The sequence below is a fragment of the Scophthalmus maximus genome, chromosome 8 (genome assembly GCF_022379125.1).
Source record: "Scophthalmus maximus strain ysfricsl-2021 chromosome 8, ASM2237912v1, whole genome shotgun sequence".
Taxonomy (NCBI): Eukaryota; Metazoa; Chordata; class Actinopteri; order Pleuronectiformes; family Scophthalmidae; genus Scophthalmus; species Scophthalmus maximus.
This window is the reverse complement of record NC_061522.1, coordinates 20,136,750-20,157,143: the sequence shown is the minus strand read 5'-3', so window position 1 is coordinate 20,157,143 and position 20,394 is coordinate 20,136,750. Positions and strand designations below refer to the sequence as shown.

Below are 20,394 nucleotides of genomic sequence, written 5' to 3'. Positions count from 1 at the left end.
TCTTGACGCAGGATCTCATGTTCCATCCGTATATAATGTGACAAACCCTGGCCAGCGATTTGTCCACAGCCTGTGCCAGGGTGCCGGTTTATATTTAGAGGCACAACTGTGAGTGATTGTGGCTGTAAAGGAACGCCCCCCCCCCCCAAGCTCATCTCAGACATCTGTCTCTCTGAAACCGAACACTGCCGGCATGCTCTGACTTGATTCATCTGCACCATTAGTTTCTCTATCCTGCTGTGTTGAGGATCTGGGCTGATAGAGAAAGTAAAGTTTGATCCGCACTACAGATGGACTGAATCCCTCTAGTTGACTTGTCGAAGAAGTCAAAGATTTGTGCATCATTCTCCCCTCCCGAGCTGATGTTGAGACAGAAGGGGGCGATCTGATGGTTCCCAGTAGCAACTGTGTAGGAACGTGACTACATCATGGAGACGGGCTTTGGGTTGGCGTTATCATTAACTTCATGTTTGTTTGCAGACACAAGTGCGAGAGCAGTGACCTCGTCCTGCCTTCAGACCAGTGGGAACAGTCACGCCTGGTCTGTGGCCTCGCTCGCTATCGCCACGGTGCCATGCAAACGGCTCAACGATCACATGGCTGCCCCGCCGTGCTGGTCATGAGTTGCTCCAGGAGCTCAATGCACGCGCGTTTATTTCCACGCCGCTCCGCTCCACCGCCCCGCGAAGCCTCGGGTAAACCCTCGCTGTCACATGACCGCCGGCAGGAAGCGAGGCTTCAGTGCGCTGCACCACAACAGTATGGCATCCCCCAAGTTTGTGCCGACTGACTCTCACAGCTGCTTATATGGAGGCTCTATTCTTAGCACATGTGCATGATATGAAGAAGGAGCTGCTCTCAGACTCGTTCTGAGCACAGTTCAACACAGGCACCGTTGTCAATGACTGTAACGGAAAGTCTGGATCGTATTTGTACAAAGTTATGTTTGGAAATAGGAAAGGTTTAGGTCATTTTAATGCCAGACATTCAGTGGTTCTCAGCTCTTCAACCATAAAGACCCGCTGCTTCTCTCTGCTTCATATGATCGTAGGTTTCATATCATTTGACGAAAAGCAATTTGAATGCGCCTCCTTGGTTGTCTTTTTTGACGGCCGACTTTCACCCGCTACACAATTAGTAGGCGCACCTGAAAACGAATCACCAGATCGGTCATTTTGGAAAAATGATTATTATTTGCAGATGTGAAGCCCCCACTGGTCGTTTGCTATGATCATAGGAATCCTCTGGCCCTGATTAGGGTCAGGGCCCAAATCACATTGAAGTCCAATCAGGTTAGGTCAAAAGCCATGTTGTATTTCCATGGGTCTCAGGCCTGGTCAGTATGTCTGCTACCTAGGGGTGTTGAAATGAATCGTTTCTACGGTGCATCGCGATGCGGACGTGGACGAGGCTGCATCGATGCAGTCACGGACCATAATCGATTATAGACTACTGCCGTCACTTGTTGATTTTCCGACAGCGGCTGGACAATAGTCTAAAATGACTTCCCAGTATTAGTAACGCCCGCCAAGGAAATAGCGGACTCAGCTCAGACAAGAATTGATGCTGTAACCGAGCGTTTATTGTGACGCCTGTACTGTATAATTTATACAACATAACAACACGGAGACCGAAGTATAAACCAGCCTGATCCAAGACGGAACAACAACAACTTTATTCATCACCGTCAAACACACTACAGCGCATCTGCTCCCTTCTTCCGTTCTTCCCTTCACAATAAAAAGCCCGACTTAAAATCACTCAGTATTTTGCTGAGGCAACTCAAAAACAGATTCCAAATAAAATTGAATGTAACATAAATTATAGCTTACACTACGTTGCTGTTTGCTAAGTGTCCTTTTTTTTAGAGCAGTTAAAATTATAAAATAAAAAGGAAGTTCATATATATATATATATATATATATATATATATATATATATATATATATATATATATATATATATATCTGACTGCTTTGATTCATAGATGAAAACGTAGCCTTTGATGCGCAGTAATAAAAAAAATGGCGGATGCATCGTGATGAATCGTTGACAGGATAACCCTAATCCAATCGTGAGACCAGTGAAGATGCACACCCCGACTACTACCCAAATAATTATGTGGAGACGCAGTTTTCTGTGGCTGCTTGGTTAAGCGTGGGCAGCAAAACTACTTGGTTAGGTTGAGGAGAGATCATAAAAAGATCATAGAATGGACCCTCTCAGCCGCGCCAACCATGTGCAAAGGGCTCTCTGCCAGAAAGCCTCCCAGGCGAACTTCTCCCATGTGTGACACTGACTGTTACTCTGCTTATTGCCGCCATGCCAACGCCTTTCGCCGCCTCGGTTCCCCCCGTCGCCCCCGTCCTCCTGCCTGCGCTCTGTTTATGGATTCATGCCGCTGTTGATTTAACAGATTAATGTTCATAAATGTTTATTAATGGGCGGTTGGCTCTCCCCAGCAGAACCCCAGCCGCCGCTTACATTGTTTGAGAGCTTCCCCAAACAGCGGAGTCTTTTCCGTCAGATCCGACCGTTTGCTGTAGGATTTCGCTCGCTTGATGAAAGTGATCCTGAACGAACTGGTGTCGCTGGTGTTTTATCTCTATTTCAGTCTGCGTGGGTAAATATTTTCAGGTATTTTTGGAGCTAGGTCAGACTATCCTTGGATCTCTTTTTAAACATCATTTATGCACATTGGGTTGGGGTGAGGGCTGCACGGTGGCGTAGTGGTTGGCGCTTTCGCCTCACAGCAAGAAGGTTCTGGGTTCGGATCCCGGTTCAAACCAACCAGGTCCTTTCTGTGTGGAGTTTGCATGTTCTCCCCGTGTATGTGTGGGTTCTCTCCGGGTTCTCCGGCTTCCTCCCACAGTCCAGAGACATGCAGAATGGAGTTAGGTTCATTGGAGACTCTGAATTGACCGTAGGTGTGAATGTGAGAGTGAATGGTTGTTTGTCTCTGTATGTGGCCCTGTGATAGGCTGGCGACCTGTCCAGGGTGAACCCCGCCTCTCGCCCAATGTCAGCTGGGATTGGCTCCAGCCCCCCCGCGACCCTTAAATGGATAAAGCGGTAGACGATGGATGGATGGATGGGTTGGGGTGCTTTTTTCCACTGGTGTTTTATATATTCGCTGATGGGACCTTATCACATGTTGCCTTAATTATTATATGACTGTTACTATATTAAATGTCCATATGTTTGCTTTTCTGTTTTAAGATAACAATGTAGTCCAACATTTAAGCAAAGAGCAAAGACAAAAAGCCTCATCTCTCTGATGGTGTGTGTGTAAGACAGAGTATGAATTGGACAGCAGAGTAAACATTACGTCGCCATTATCTGCGCTGTCTCTGACTAGAGATAAAAAGAACCTCGTCTTCCTGCTTCATTTTTTTATTACCTGACTCCCAGCATTTACACCAGTGGTCCAGCGCTGCACAGCATCATCCAATCACGTCCCTTCACAACTCTTCCTCACACTCTCTCTGTGCCGGTTACCAAGGAGACAGTGAAGTGAAGTCTGGGAAGTGGAGCAATGGTTTGGCATGAGTGTTTTTTTCTCCTCTTCTTCTCCTTTCTTTCTCTTTTCTTTCTTCGACATTCTGGTGATGGGGTATAACCACCTGGACTGATGACTGGGTGTTCAGCCATATGACAAGAGAAGAAAGTGAGACACAAGATCTAAGCTTTCACTATGCGGCGTGCAGCGGGTATGATGCATGCATGTAAAAGAGCTGTGGTGTCACAGTCTCTGTCTCCAGATCGCATGCCGTCCCACCTGCCCTCGCCATTTCTTGCGATCCCACAATTCCTGGCGGGATGCGAGCGCACGTCCTCTGGCCAGGCGTCCGTCAGCAGCGACAGGAGAGGACAGGATGTGTTTTTAGGGCGGCCTGGTACCAACCTGGGGACCGCTAGGAGTAATGAGTCGACTTTTCTTCCCAGTAAGTGGGACAATTTACGGACGGGGGTTGGGATGAGGGGTGGGCGGGGAGGGGGGCTTTAGTGTTGAAACTCTGGGGAAGGAACCAGAAGTCGATCGCAGGGGACACGAGCCGAGAGCTGACACGTCAGGCCCTCAGCGGTGCCCTCCGTCCGTTCCAGTTCTTGCACCAGCACATACGTGAACACACACACACGCAGTATGGTATATATGCCTACACTACTACATGCTCTCTAGCTTTTTCTCCTCACTTCACATTTTACCAATGCGCTACACGGCTAAAATGTTAGGTTGCTTGTCCATCACCTGTCCACCCCTGCGTGTCGCACAGTGGGAGCTGTTAATTCAGCAGGGGGGGGGGGGGCGCCCAAACAGCTGGGTTGGCTTCAAGTTTGTGCTGCCGCAGCAGCGGAACTTGTGGTATGGGTGCAGAAACCCAGCAGCTTTAAGAAAGGAGGGAAGATGGAGGAGATGGGAAATAGACTGTATATATATATATACACACACACATACTTAGTCATTTTCTTAACGACCACATTCAAAACACCGACACTCCGATAAATGGACGGTCCGTTCTATCTCCTGAGCCACAGCCGACCATGAATCTGGATCAAGACCTGTTAAATAGCTGCTTCTCTCTCTCCCTCTCTCTCCCTCTCTCTCTCTCTCTCTCTCTCTCTCTCTCTGGTGTTCTCTAACTCTCCAGCCAAGTGGAACCAGGCAAAAAAAGAAAGGAAAAAATGCAGGAGTTCAATGAAAAGGTGGATGCCGATTGACAGATGGACAGAAATAACTGGATCTGGAGAGCCATGTGTCAGGAGGGTGCATTGGGGATTTGAGTGTGTGCGTGTGTGTGTGTGTGTGTGTGCGTGTTTGTGTGTGCGTGTGCATGTGTGTGTGTGTGTGCATCCAGAGCCCCCACCAGGCTGTTTGCTCACTTGGTTCCCCATAGAGTCCCTTTCAGCCCCTTGGCCATCAGATAAAGACACAACTGAAGTCTCCTCTCTTCCCTCTCCCCCCCCCCTTTAATTATATTCCCGTCCGGACTTCCACACCCCTACGCATGCAAGCACACACATGCGCTCTCTTCATCGCCTCCTCTGCATCTCTGATTACTGTAGGAAACAGTTTGCTGCAGTGCCGTGCGGCGCGGCGCGGCACGGTGCGTCCGCTGGCCCCTCTGCATCGCTCCTCTCCCCTGCTTTGCTTTTACTCTCTCTCTAATCCCTCTCTTGAATGATTTATTTGAAGGGGGGGTGAAACTGGGTAAACACAATACGGCTGGCACACGCTTCTGCGTGCCCCCCCCCCCGCGCCCTCTGCTGCATCTCTCTTTCTCTGCGTGCCTCTTCTCTCTCCTTTCCCCCCCCCCGCCTTGTCTCCACCCTTTCTCTGTTTCCCACCACCCTCCACCCCTCCGTCACTCTCTTTTATCCCCCCCACCCCTGCACCTCCACCTGCGTGTGTCAGCACTTCTCCTCTCACCGCGCTGGCCGTCGGCGTTGTCGCCGGGCCTTGCGAATAAATCGGAGCGCGCTTTGACTCCCGCGAACCCCTCGACTCCCCGGCGGCCCCGCTGCCCTCGGGACTAAAGACGTGTTGACAGGACTCGATTGTGAGAACGTGTGTGGTACATGTGCGTGTTGGGGAGTTTGGTACGTGTGAGGTTTGCCATCCCCAGAGTGCTGCGCATCCTCGTCGAAGGGGGAAAAACATTGTTACTTGAAGTTTCCTCGTGGAAATGAAAAGTAAAATATAAAGGGGCCATATAATGAGCCCCTTTATTTGTCATTCATGAAAGCAAAGGAATACCAACCATATGACTTTCTCTTTGAGAGTAGAATAAGAGTAAAAATTGAAAGCTCATCCCCCAAGAAAAACTGGTACACAAGCCTCAACCTTCCTGAACTATTTCTTAAGAACCGGGGCTTTGGCTCTTCATGCTAAACTGCTTCCTGGCTCCGGCTCTGTGCTTAACGCCTGAGACGTGGGATTTTGTTTCCCTCCGATATTGACGATTGACTTATCTCACAGTTGGAAAGAAAGCAGATGAGCGCAGTTTCACCAAAATGTTGAACTTAAAAAAACGACCAAACATGAACACGTGTTTTTGTTCTCCCCCCCCCCATCTTCCTTTCTGCAGATGCAGATACTTGACAAGTTCCCAATTGAGGGAGGGCAGAAAGACCCGAAGAAGAGGATCATCCCATTTCTCCCAGGTAATAGCCTTCCCCCTGAGCTCCAGTTATCTGAACAGGCTCCCGTATCAATAATGTATGGCCCGGCACTCGGGGGGCGTCAATATGAGCTAGTCACTGATGCCTGCCTGTGGTGCATGTGTGTGTGTGTGTGTGTGTGTGCGCGCAGTGTAGCGCCGTGTGTGTTACCATGTTACTGCTGACGGGGCATTATCTGTGACTTTCACATCTCAGTTGATTGCATGCCTGTCCGTCTTTGTGTTTCTGTTTTCTGTGACATTTCTGAATTGGGCTCACGGTCATGTACCTACGCGTTTGATTGTTTCCTTACAGGGATACATTTGTGAGTGTGTGTGTGTGTGTGTGTGTGTGTGTGTGTGTGTGAGAACGAGAGAGAGAGAGAGAGAGAGAGAGGGGGGAGAGGGTCCGCGCGTGTGTGTTTGACTCTGCATGTCCTTGTATTGATTCCAGTCTTGCCACGCGCGCTCATCTCTCCTGCTGCAAGTCGCTGCCTGACATTCAGGTTCATGGTGACCTACAGTGCGGCGTGGCAGTGATCGATGGCGGTGTTTGTGGCAGTTCAGAGTCCGGGGGGCAGTAGGGGTCTGACAGTGATTCTGCTAATCACACTGATGTCCTGTGTAAATACGTGTGTCTCTGTGTCCACCCATGTGTTTGCCATGCAGATTTCCGTAGATTCATTTAGGCCGGTCAAGATAACTACCACTTTTGTCGCACGCCATGTGTTGTTAATTATTGCGATATAGAACATTATCGCCATTTTTAGACTATTATTTTTTTATACAAAATCACGTGAGCTTGCAGTTTAGGTCTTTAGGTGGTCCTACACGATTTCTGCTGCTGCTGAGAGAAATGTAATCCAAATACTTGTGTTTAGGCCTCAGACAAAACAAGCAATTTGAAGACATGGTGCCTTTAGGAAAATGCTAAGAAATCCATATTATAGACATTTTATAGACCAAAAGGGTAATTGATCATGACGAGAACAATGGCTATTATTGAGGTCAATACAAATTATTATTATTATTGTACGATAAGTCGATAAAACATAATTATCGTGACAGGCCTAGATTCATTCATGCTGAGTGAGAGAAAAGCTCCTGTCTGCTGACAGCAGTTTACGCTCTGTGTAAGCCCTGTGGCCAACACATGGGCCCAGCAGCTACTGTATGCCCTCCATCCTCAAACCTCCTCCTCTGTCTGTGTCTTGCGGACACGCACTCACCAACAAAACCAATTTGGAAGCCAACCAAGGATCCACCTTGCTCTTTTTCAAAGAAGCTTGTGGCGCCTGATTCCAACATTATTGAGTGTTTTTTTTTTTTTTTGAGGATGAACTCTCTGACTCTCTCAGACTATGAATCTTATGTTGTCCAGTAAACTGCAGGACAAACATATCAGTTTGAGGCGGGTGATTACCAGAAGAAATTGCCATGCACACATAGCAAAATTAACTTGATATTTTGCCTGTGTGGAGTTTATAGAAGCAATAGAGCACTAAGCATTTGAATCGGTAATCAAGATCCAATACCAGTAGGCCATGAAATAAGAAAACACTAATCCGGCATTATTCATTATGTATCAACATGAATTATTATTAGTCACTCTCAGACGAGGACATTAAATCTTACGCCTCGCAGCTCTCATCTGTCATTACCAGCCCTGACACTAGGACTGTGGAACGTGAGCACGTGACAGACTTACAACTAGTCACGCCTACGTGGGCGAGATGTTGAAAAGGTCATGCATCTGGAATGGCTTCCCATCGATGCTTTGGACACTCACGGCTATTTTCTCATGCCCCAAAAAATTTGCAAATCTCCACTCAGTAGTTAATGCTGAAATTTAAATACTGCTGGATATTTAACTGTATTACATTATATTATTTTACTTTGTCAGACCACATAACCAGTAATTTTTTTGATCTTAATCCAATAAAGATCGTGTGAAATTCAGAAATTCATTTCAAGATGAAAAGATTGATATCTAAATGTAAATGTAAAGACTTAAAAAAGAAACCTGAGATCATCATCATATTCAAGCCGCACACACACACACACACACACACACACACAAACACAAACACACACACACACACACACACACACACGCACGTACGCACGTTGAACTACTGTTTTGTCACCAAATGAAATGGGTTTCTGTTGAAACCTCCAAGAGTCATTATCTTCTTTAGTCAGTCTTTGATTAGATAGCTCAAGGGTTCAATCTCAATTATCTTATGAAAGACTATTTCATTCAGGCAAAGTCCTGGAGCGTTGTGTATGTGTGAAGAGGACATCCAACATTTGAGAATGTTTGCTGTGCTTTTGATAAATAAAAATAAAAATAAAACACGGCTATAATCCCCGAAGCAAGATGATGAAATGAGCATTGATGCAATGGTGTTGACACAGAAAATCAGGTAAAAAAAAATCAAATTGGCTAGACTGGTTAAAAAACCTCTCTTGGGTTCCTTTTGACAACCATCCCCTGATACATTTGTGTATTGCCAGCCATTAATAAGGTAAATGTGTAAATTTGAATAGCACCGTGGAAAAAAGAGCTGATTGTGCAAGAAATTCTCATCATTCAAGTAGGATGAAGTGCACACAGTTTGTATAGGGGGCCTTGGCGGTGGACTTTATTGTTCCCCATGTGTGGGATTGAGTGGGGCAGGGGGGGGGGGCTTGTGTCCCATGTGTGCATAAATCCTATCTGTTATTTAGAAAGCCATGTCGCAGGCAGAGAGGTCATGGAATCCATGAGGGGACAGCTGGGTCTTTGAGAGTGGGACTGATGGTGGCTGGGCTGTGAAAGGACCGCCACCGCACATTACCACCATCTGCCGGCGGGCGAGGGTACTGCACGCTGAAATCAGTTGTGTGGTTTCTTTTTCAGGAAGGTGCCGTGTGCATGTGTGAAATACTTACTCTTCTCTTGTCTCTGGCTTTTTTTTTTCCTCTCCTTTTGTATCCTTTGTATTAATGTCCCTTTCCTTAATTTATTCCTCGTCCCCGTCCCCTTTTTCTTTCTACTCCAGGCAAGATCCTGTTCCGGAGGAGTCATGTGCGAGATGTGGCCATGAAGCGGCTGCGTTTCATCGACGACTACTGCAGGGTAAAGAGGCCTTACTGTAAACATCCTTCAGTTCCCCCGATCCGACTCTGGGGAACGTCCCCCGGCCTGTGAGCGCCCAGAGGTCACCGTCTCCGCCGACCTCTCCCATGCTTTTCTACATGGGGGTCACAATTGGCACGGTGCTCACAGAGAGGAGCTACTACATTTATTAGTGCTCTGCTTCCCCCCCCCCCCACCTCGAGCCTCTAATCTTCAGTGAGGGTCTTTGACTTGGCGGGGGGGGGGGGGGGGGGGGGGGGGGACCTTATGATCTTTTCCAACCGCAGGTTTGTTTGTTGTCATGTGTGCCACCATCAGAAATGCGGGGCGACCTAGTTGCGCATCCGACGTCTCCGCCACCGCACGCCGCGAAAACACACTTTGAGCTCTTCCATCATTTCAAAGTCCCGCGCGCTCAACAACCTCATCCCCTCATTTGAGACGGCGGGGAAAGAGAGTTGGCGTCCTTGAGAGGTAATGGCCTTGTGCCGTTCTTTGCTTCAAGGGAGAGTCGCCTTATTGCTTCCTTGTCCCTCCCTTAATAGTTTTTTTTAATTTGAATTCATCCTGGATTCAGATCCTTTTCTTTCCCCACTTCCTTCCTTCCTTCCCATTGGCACCAAGCCAATGTGTTTGTTGTTGTACACACAATTAGGTAGCAGTATCGTTGGCCCGCATTAGGAGAGGTTAGCCACAGTATCAGCTGGGTAATTGGGACCAAAGGAAGTTGTGAAAAAACCAAAAGCAATTATGCACATCTGAAACGAACTCGATCCTCAGCCCGACACAAGCGAAGCCTTCTGAAAAAAAAAGAGGGGCAAGCAGCGTCCTCATTACCCAAATGACCCGAAGCGCTCCAGTGTTTACAGTTTGCCGGTGCGGCGAGCCTGTTTCTTAGCTCGGCCTCGGTGGACGCGCGTCGCACTGTTTACTTCCTACATCCTGCTCACGAGGCAAACAGCAGAGGACGCGGAGTAATTACCCACGGTGTTGTCAAAGGATCTGCTTCTCCGGAGATTGCAGGGGGGGGGGGGGGGGGGGGGGGGGGCGCCGAGTCCAGCCGGGCCGTGGGTGCGCAAGCCAGATGCAACCGCAGGGTTCTTTCAATAATATAGCGTCCAATGAATGGAATATGAAGGGCGGGCTCGGTCTGCGCCGGCGGCGCCCGTCGCCCCGCACATGTTCACGGTCCAGCACCCCGCGACTCTACGCGAGCTATGCCTCCGGTGAGAGCCGCTTAGATCATTAAATATAGATGGTCAGTCAGACATATGCGATCCCCTCTCTTTACTGTACTCTGGCGTTGTGTTAGGACACACAGGCGGAGGACAGCGGAGCGGGGATGGCTGGGACGGTGTGCAAATTTACTCCCTCAAAAATGAGGAAAAACTCTTTATAGTTCGCACGAGCCTGTCTCCTTGGAGCAGCGGACCGAGCAGTGAACACTTGACTGACATGTCCTGCATGCACCTTATACACTTTGCCTATTTACGCACTCCAAAATTGTCTCCATTCATATCTGGCGTTAAAATTTGCCCGTGTCCAGATTGTCTCTCCGGATATGATTTGACCCTGATCACATTGACACCTGCTATCAACGTAGCGTCTCCAGTGTCCACATTGAGATCTGATTGTAATCTGATTTGCTCTGTTCGGCTCACGGAGTCGGATCAAAGTACAGTTAATCCTCTGTGCGTTTGCCGCTACAGGTGACACGTTGTTGAAAGAAAAAATATAAGTGCGGCCTTAAAAAGGCTCAACCTGGCCGCCCCGGTTTCACTCAAAAGAGTTTTTTGTTGATTGAACGCTGTCGTCAGTGTTAAACCCTCCGTTCTCTTCTCTCCGTAGGCGCTGGTGCGACTCCCCCCGCAGATTTCTCAGAGCGAGGAGGTGCTGCGCTTCTTTGAGACGAAAGCTGAGGACGTCAATCCCCCAGTGGAGTGAGTGTCACATACTGCGCAGACACACACACACACACAGACACACACACACACACACACACACACACACACAGACACACGCTCACACACACACAGACACACACACACACACACACACACACACAGACACACACACACAGACACACACACACACACACACACACACACACACACACACAGACACACGCTCACACACACACAGACACACACACACACACACAGACACACACACACAGACACACACACACACACACACACACACACACACAGACACACACACACACAGACACACACACAGACACACGCTCACACACACACAGACACACACACACACACACAGACACACACACACAGACACACACACACACACAGACACACACACACACACAGACACACACACACACACACACACACACACACACAGACACACACACACACAGACACACACACAGACACACAGACACACACACACAGACACACACACACACAAATGCACACTGTACAGATCGCTGATTTATGTGCTGCTGTCCTGCAGTGACACCATCTTTACTTTGGGGGCAGAGTCGACGAACTGAACCCAGTATATCGGACTGTGAGTTTGCAGTGTTGAACTGTAGTGTGAACAAATTGATTAATCATATTAATATATTATTAATTCTAACTGTTCTCTACCTGTCCTGCTGTCACTCTGGGCTTTAAGGTGTCAGAGAAAAAAACACCTCTTGTCATCAGAACAAGACGGCGAACGCCCATGCTGTCTCGGCGAAAGTGCACCGAGGAGAGCTCCAGTGTGCAGACTGGTATTTTTCTCAGCAGCCGGAAACCACACACGGGCACAGCAGGCTCCCTCTGAGGGATTTGCAGTCGGAATGCTGTGGACAGAGATTTGGTCTCAGAATGTCGACCGGATTTTTGGAAAGCTGATGGGATGCGAGAGTTGGAGGAGCAGAATGGCTGGTTTCATAGCGGGGGACAGCCCCTTTGGGGTCGTTTTTAATTAGAGAACACACTCTCCTCTCCAAACCTCACATGCCAGTATCGCAATACTCATTTGCAACTCAGTACTCTTGTTAGACCCAGGCTGTGATTTTTTTTTGGGGAATATTTTAATTACTCCTCTCCTCTCCTCTCCCCTCCCCTCATGCAGGATTCAGTGACCTCTTGCCTGCCAGTGTTTCTCAGCACAGCCTAGTAGATCATCTCTCCCTCCGCCCATTAATTCCGCGTATCTAGCTCGGCCTCATAAATCGCAGTATGTGCAATTGACGCGGCCGCTCGGGTCCACAAGCGCCACCGCCGACGCGCTCGCTTCCTCGTTCGACGCGTTCGGTTTCCTCGCCGGGCCCGTGCAGCTCTCCGTCCGTTCATTCCAAATCTCTCCCGGCTGACCGGTGCCCTCCACCTCTTACCGTCTTTTTCGCTTTCTTTCTGTGAATATTTATCACATCTGCCGCCCGCCCGCCCCACCTGCCTGTCCTGTACGTGCCAGTGTATTCCGGTGCACCAAGAACTGGGATTAATCCTCTTGTCTTGCGGGAGACGAGGCCGTGAGGCCGTACACGAGGTGCGTCATCAAAGTGTGTTCCCACCGACTTCGCAGCTCGTAATTTTCACGGCGTTACCCGGCAGCCCCCCCCTCCCCCCCCCCCCCCCACCATTATACACTGCTGCATCGCTTCAAATACTCTGAATGTATCTACTGAATTGATGGATTTGACTCCCGGACGGAGCCCATTTCAAGGACAGCATGAAAGAGGTTTGGCCTCTAAATGAGACGGTGGTGAAAGTGCAGCGAAGTACAGAACAATCTGATCGAAAATACATTCTGCCAAAGTAAAATTTCGAATGCGTGACCTTGTGTTGTTTTGCCACTTTCAGAATGAATTTTTTTTTTTAAAAAGTCGCTACAGGAGAGGTTGAGATGCTGTTGAAAAGTGTCATGTTTCATCTTTCCTCCCGACAGTCGAGAGGTAAACAGCAGAAATACAGTGTCAATGTTACAAAGTTATCCACGAGTAATGCTCACTTGCGTGTAGTTGACCAGATAAGGTCATGTTGGGTTGCAGCAAAAGTCAAGCCAAATTCATACACCCTGGCCCGTCCACTCCGCTCTGCTGCTGCCAAGCGGCTTGCTACTCCCCCACTGCGAGGGGCGGGCAGCCACCGTTCAATTAAACCAGGTCTGTTCGCGTTCCTGGTTCCTCATTGGTGGAAAGAGCTTCCCGTTGACATCAGGGCAGCAGAAACCCTACGTAGCTGGCGCAGACTGAAAACTTACCTGATCAGACTAGGGGTCGACCGATATGGCTTGTTCTGGGCCGATACCGATTATTACTAATATAAGAGAATGATACCCGATACTTGAAACCGATATTTATTTGCAGGAAAAAAAGTCAAAAGTCTTAAAGCCCCGGTGTGTAATTTGGTGGGACACTTCTGATTCCATTGAATGCGACATATTCCGGACCATTTCCTGCAGACACGTTCAACACGAAGTAGCAAACATGGCGACTTGCACGGAGGTCGGGTCCACCTCATGTTACTATATTTAACTCGTTCAAAGTTGACGAAAAAACGTTGGTACTTTGTTGCAGGTGATTGTACATAGATGAACACATGGTTATGGACAATGTATTCAATTTCTGTGAATAAGTTCTTCTAAATATTACACGCACATCACACACAAAACTTTGCTGAATTGCCTTAAATCATATGTTTGATTCACGGAACCTTTCGTCACACAACGTAGCAGAGAGCTACTGTATCAGCAGCAATATTATGTAGTTGAACAAACAAACATGGACGGGACATTGGTAAAGTCAGAGAGTAGTGACTGCGCCTGCATCAGAGCAAAAGTAGCGCATTTTTATAATGTAATTTGAAAGAATTATAATAATAAAGAGACAAATACCAATAATCGGCCAGGGCGATAGTCGGCCGACCCCAGTTCAGACTGCACTTCAGTCCATGAATCATTAAAAGAAAAGAAAAATCGAAAATGGAGCGCACATAGCCATGTTGCCTATTTGATTAAATATTTATGTACTCACAAGTTTCTTTTGGGTCATATCTTCATGGTTGAATGCACTTATTTTAAGTCGCTTTTGGACAAAAGCATCAGCTCAAATGACTGTGATGTAAAAATTCAATTTTTACGTTGCATATGATTCTGACCGCACTGCAATGTATTCAAAGCTGCACGAGAAACCCCAAAAGGTGCTCAACGGAGGGTCAAATCTGTGGCCAGGCTGCCGGTGTACCGGCTGGAGAAAAAAGGTTTGGAATACTGCGCAGGATGAAATGACCGATTCTTTCGGCCAGACACAAATTTTTGTCCCAGACTTCCCATGTTTTTGAATCATTTTTTGGGACGATGTCATACAGTCTGATGCGGCTTTAATGGGCATACAAGACCAAGACAAGTGAGCACGGCTAGACAACGACTAATGAGACACATGGTGGGGAACTATGGGACTCCGCAGAGAAGTGGCAGTTTGAACCCAGTGGTGGAGGAAGTGCAGTCCTCCTGTCAGCTCCGGATCAAACAGAGCCCGACGCTCCTCTTGCTTCTCTGCGTCCCTGCAGGCTTTGACTCTGTCTTAATAAAAGAGGAAAAGACTCAGGGGAGTGAACTGAACTCTTCAAAAAAGAAAGAAAAAAAAAAGGCTGCTCCGTTAATGGTTAGTAAGATGTCACTATCCAGAGGACTCGCTCTTGTGTCACGGCTAAATTGGATGGGTTCCTCTTCGTCCCCTACCCATAATGCATCTGCTAAATGAAAATGAGTCATGGTGGGGCAGTGTGTGCAGGAAGGAGATTGGCCAATGATTTAAGGTTGAGATGGGGGAGTGTGATGGCCGTTTTTTTTATGTCTTATTTATGTTTGTGCGCAAGTGCACGTGTGTCTCCTAAGTGCTGTAGAGGAAGAGAAGTGATTTGAACCCCCCTGAGAAGGCTGGGCGACCGAAGAATAATATTAATCTATCATGGCTTGTGTGTGTGTGTGTGTGTGTGTGTGTGTGTGTGTGTGTGTGCATGTGTCCTGTCAGCTCGTCCATTTCATCCAAGTAATGTGGAGTAGACCTTTGACCCAAAATGTCCTCCGTTGGCTCTTTATGTTTTCGTGTAAGTGGTGTTATGTGTGTGTCATTTTGTGACCTGGAGGGTTGTCCTCATCAAATGCCTTTAACCACCAAGCTTTATTTGAGTCACGCCAGCAACGAGTCCTCCTGATTCTGGCCGGTGGTTGATGCTATATTTTCTCTCATCCGCATCCAGAGGCAAACTCACTAATTGAGCCTGAGCACTGAATCCATTTGGGTTCGGCTTTCGGTGTCCGTTAACCACAGTTGGAAAGAAGTAAAAAGTCAGAGATTGCATTTGGACGACGTGTGCTGTAGTCTGAGAAGGCAGGGGGAAAAAAAGAAACCCCACGACAGGTTGGAGTGGCTGCCTAATTAATGTCGACAGCCTGTAGCTAGAACCTGAAAATGAGATGAGCAGGAGAAGATGTGAAACTCTCATTAAAAATGTATGTGACACATAAAAAAACCCCCAAAAACTGTCAAAGCCAACCTACCTTTTTTTTTTTTACACCATATTTCTCACTAACTGAAATACTGGACGTCCTGATTAATAACTACTACGTTCATACTTTAAGTATAATGTATGAATATAATAGGAAAGTTTACCGGTGCGATTTCAACTCCCGACACCAATGTTACAGTTACGTGTGTGTATTTTTTCCACTGAAGAATCTCTGCTGTGTTGAACTACCACACCACACAGTTCACTCACGGTGACGGAGCGATGTTAAAGAGCGGTGCTTAACTACCTTTAGCTCACAAACGATCTTTGGCCGAGGTTAGACACCAGCACATTAATAAAACAACAGTGCAGCTTCGTTTTGGCCGTTTCGTGACTCTCCTTTTTTATAATTGATGTTAACGAAGTCTGCCTGTGGCAAGTTCTGTCACTTCAACCGGTGAAAGGCAGTGGCCAGTACCTGAACTGCTTTTAACTCTTTTAATGCATATCGTTTTTTTTAGCTGTTATTGAACTGTGACATCGCCCTGCCAAACTATGCCAATGAGAGCATTACATTTTTTTGGGAACTTTTCAGTAAATTGGCGAACCATAATGATAGAGATATGGTGAACATTATAATTGATCATGCAAGTTTATTTAATCAATTTATTTTTATAAGAGTTGATTCACATAGTCAATATTACATATTCATTCACATTCTAAATGCACTCAAAGCCCCAGTGTGTAATTTATGTAAGTTTCTGGCGGCATCTGGCGGTAAAGTTGCAAAATGCAAACCAACCGACAGGGGACACTTTATGTTGGCGCACCGCAGATTCCATATCAGTTTTTTTTCGCCAGCGTCTGAAAATTAAAAGCTAATGCGACGTGTTCTCGTGTATTCTGGACCGTTTTGTGCAACCGTATTCGACATGACACAGCAAACATGGCGACTCACACGGAGGTCGGGTCCACCTCATGTTACTGTATTTAACATTGGTCCTTTGTTGCAGGTGATTGTACATATATGAACACATAGTTATGTACAATATATTACATTTATGTGAATGAGTTCTTCCAAACATTACAGACTGTAGCTTTAATTAATGAGAACCAATGTTATTCTCATGTGGTGGGCTATCTGTACCAGATTCGTACCACAGGCCTGGACCGCTCATAAATGTAGTTTGTAAGAGAAAAATGTCATATATATATATTCACCCGTCAAAAACGTAACAAGATTATCCTCACCTTCTTCCCAGTTTTTCTCCACCCTCCACCCAGTTTGAGCAGTTGAGTGATTTCTTCCCTAACCTGAGACCCGCCCGAGGCACACGGGCTGTAACAGTGACTTAAGGCACTCCTCGAAAATATGACTTGACCTCCAGCTTCGCTTCTCAACTCGGCGTCCTCAAAGTGCCACGAGTACCTTCCAGCAGGAGGGGAAGAGGGACGTTTGAGGAAACGATTAAACTGATATATGGTAAGAGAGTCCCCATCAAGGTTAAAAATCTAAAAGGAAATTGAGGCCCCCCGAAAGGGTCATTCTTAAGAGGTCGAAAAGTTAAAAAGTAAAAAATGTCCAGGGTTTTCAGAGTGAAGTTCCTAGTGACCAGGTGGCGAGCATCCAACAAAAGAGCAGGAACAGAACAGAGCTCAGAAGGCTGAGCGTGGCCATATCTCAGGTATGGCTGGGTGGTCCTGAACACGGACTAATACAAATTTAGACTAAGTAGGAAAAGCTCTTCTAAGCACTGACACACTACAGCCGTAGTGTGTCCAGCGACTAGGGTTGTTTGGTAATCTGGTTCTCTATCTGGTGCTGAAGTACTGCTTTTAGGTGTGGCGCTGCTAGTGAATCAGAAAGAGGGGTTTTGAAGCGGAACAACCTGAGCGCATACCCCCGACAATCTACACACATGCACAGGCTGAGACAGAAACCCCCCCCCCCCAGAATAGCTGGTCTGGTAATCCAAGACCAGATAATGATAGTATCCCATCACATTGCTCCAGTTAAAGGAAGCCGCGGCCAGCGTCGGACGCCCTGCTTCCCCCTCCACACTGCAGACATTCCAGCTCCTGGTGAAGCTCCCTCCTGGCGGGCTGCCAACAAGGTGCCGATCATCTCCAAATATTCCACACAAAGAATGCGTTCATCTCCTCTCCCACGCTTCCCTTCCTAGTCTGCACAATTGGACATCGCCTTCGATGAGTCGACATGATTTGCCGGCGGGCGCTAATTGGGAGGCAGTTGAACGGCATCAACTTCCCCTCCACTCTGAGCCACAGTCCCCGAAAGCGGAGCGCGAGAGCGAGCGCGGAGCGCTGCTAATTAGAGTCGAAGGGGTATGCTCATCTCACTGATTGATTGCGTTGCCTGATCTCCCATAGACTTTTGGTGCTTCGATTGCGTTTCCCACAATGTGAAGAGAATTTGAAAAGAAAATGTCTGCTGAGTCTGCATGCTTTTCATTTTCTCGTCTACATGTGGACGTCCACACGCAGCCAAAAATCTGACACAATGCAGACTGCACGTGTACCAGTAAAGCAACCCAGACAAGAAGTTTTACTCTCGTTTTTGCGCAGTTTTGTTTTCATTTTTTTCATTTTTGCTCGGTCAAGTTTTCCAGTCGAGAAACGAAGGAGCTCTTTTGTGTCCTTGTATGCATACCCCGCTTGAAGCAGCTTGAAGAATATGACAGCTTTTGGCAGCGTGTGGTTTAGGAGGTAGGCGGAGTTTCTTAATTGCAACAGGTAACTATGCACCCTCATCTTAAAATCTGTACTGTGGTGTACCCCAAGGTTCAGTCCTGGGTCCTATTATGTTCTTTGTTTTTCTGTACAGTATGTTCTTCCTCTCTGGCAAAAAGTATCACAGATTCAATTATATATATTTTATAAACCTCCAAAAAATGTAATAAAAGTTTAATGCCGACAAAACAAGAAGTTCCTCTACTGCCCCAGCTAACCTCGTCCCTGATGTAATGGATATTTGAGGGCTCTCTATCCTCCCTTAAATCCTCTCCACCTTTCTCCTAACTTATTTTTCCTTCTCTGCCCATCTCGCACTCGCCCCGTCCCGTCCCCCCTGTTGTCCGTGAGTCGTCAAGCGTCCCTCCCTCTCCTCCTCCTGGCCTCCTACCTCCTCCATCGTTCTCCACTCAGTGGCGTGTCCGTTCCACTCTGTCTGCTGTGAGCAGGAGACAGGCGACAGACTCACTCAACCTTAATGGATAAGCTGCTCCGTCCCCCCCCCCCTCACAATGAGGATCAATAGCACTCACAGGAGGCCACACGGCACAACATGAGCAGCGCGCCGCGCCGGTGTCGATGGGGTTAAACACTTTAAGTGTATCAGATTGGTGAGGAGTGGTCAGCTGAGCGTGGAGCCTGTGGGAAGTCGTGAATCAGTGTGTGTGTGTACATGTAGGTGCTTTCATGCGTGAGCGTTTATTGACCGGTCTCAAACGGAGCAGTTGCTCACTCCATGCAATTAAATATTAAAATGTTCATGTTCATGCCCAAAGAGATGCGGCAGCAGAGCAATAGGTTTGTTTTTGTTTTTTCTCGCCGACTAAATTGGTCTTGCTTGTTGTCGTCGGGTTATTTCAGTGCAGCTCCACAGTCTCGCCTCTGGTTTTTTTTCCCGCCCGCCATCGTTTTTACGCGGAATGCGCTCATTCGCCCGCCCCACCGCCCATTTGATGCGGCGTCTGACTCACTTGTGCTCCCCCCCCCCCCCTCGCACACTTACTCACAGGGGGTTGTCGAGGTGCGGTTCGTTCGGCCTGCCGCACTAATGTTCTCTGGGGAGGAGCGGGGCCGGTGCGTGAGTGTGATGAATGAGGGCAGGCCGTGACAACACCAGCTATCGGGGTGATGAAACGTGTCCAATTTGTCACTTCTGGGAGAAAAGGAGGAAGGAAAGAGAGGTGTGGGCTGGGGGCCAAGGGTTGCGCGGAGGTCAAAAAACAGGGGGCCGCGAGGCCTACAGTGCCCTGACCATCCCTCGATATCTCTGGCAAGCCAAAGACGACCAAATAATCAACGTGCGAGGCAGCCGACGCAGTTCATTGGCATGTAGGTTAAAGGTGCACACTCGGACCTCAGCATCATTTTCATGGCCAGGTCGAAGTGTGACGTCTTATTTTTTTTTTCTATATTCCCTCCAACAAGTCCTATTACAGGACTCAGGCCTTGACAACATCCAGTTTGCCCCAGCTCTACTGGACGCGATCGAATTTTCCGACTACGATCCGATTAGAAAAAAAAAAGGGAGCCACGTGCCTCGCGGTGCCGCGCAGGAGTCAATCCCATCGATCAAAGCTCCGCCGAAGAAAAAAAAAGCCGCCAGACGCTGAGCAGATCCCGCTGTCAGCCGAGGTTTTCCTCCTCCTCTCCGCCTGCGCTGTGAGTGACGCCGGTTCCCTGTCTGCCGTCCAAACGCACTGCGCCTCTGCGGGACTCCGAGCTGATGTCACTCTCGTGCAATCGGCGGCTCCTTTTTGAAGCAGGCCGGCTTTGATGATCAACGCATTTTGAATGAGACCTTCAGCGGGATCTACGGTCTTCTTGTTTTCTTTTTTGACATGTTCAAATGTGCTGCGGGATCGTGACGGCAAAAACATGGATATTTCACTCCTGTAGT

General features: G+C 47.8%; 1 protein-coding gene across 8 annotated transcripts in view; it reads left to right on the top strand.

Moving 5' to 3' along the window:
• sh3pxd2aa (SH3 and PX domains 2Aa) overlaps nt 1-20,394 on the top strand; it is a 101,041-nt gene that overhangs the window by 24,453 nt on the left and 56,194 nt on the right. For all 8 annotated transcript variants that reach the window (XM_047334127.1, XM_047334125.1, XM_047334124.1 and 5 more), the window contains exons 3-5: nt 6,087-6,162; nt 9,203-9,279; nt 11,128-11,219. In XM_047334127.1, the coding sequence (XP_047190083.1) occupies nt 6,087-6,162; nt 9,203-9,279; nt 11,128-11,219 (245 nt within the window). The remainder of the gene's footprint in view (nt 1-6,086; nt 6,163-9,202; nt 9,280-11,127; nt 11,220-20,394) is intronic.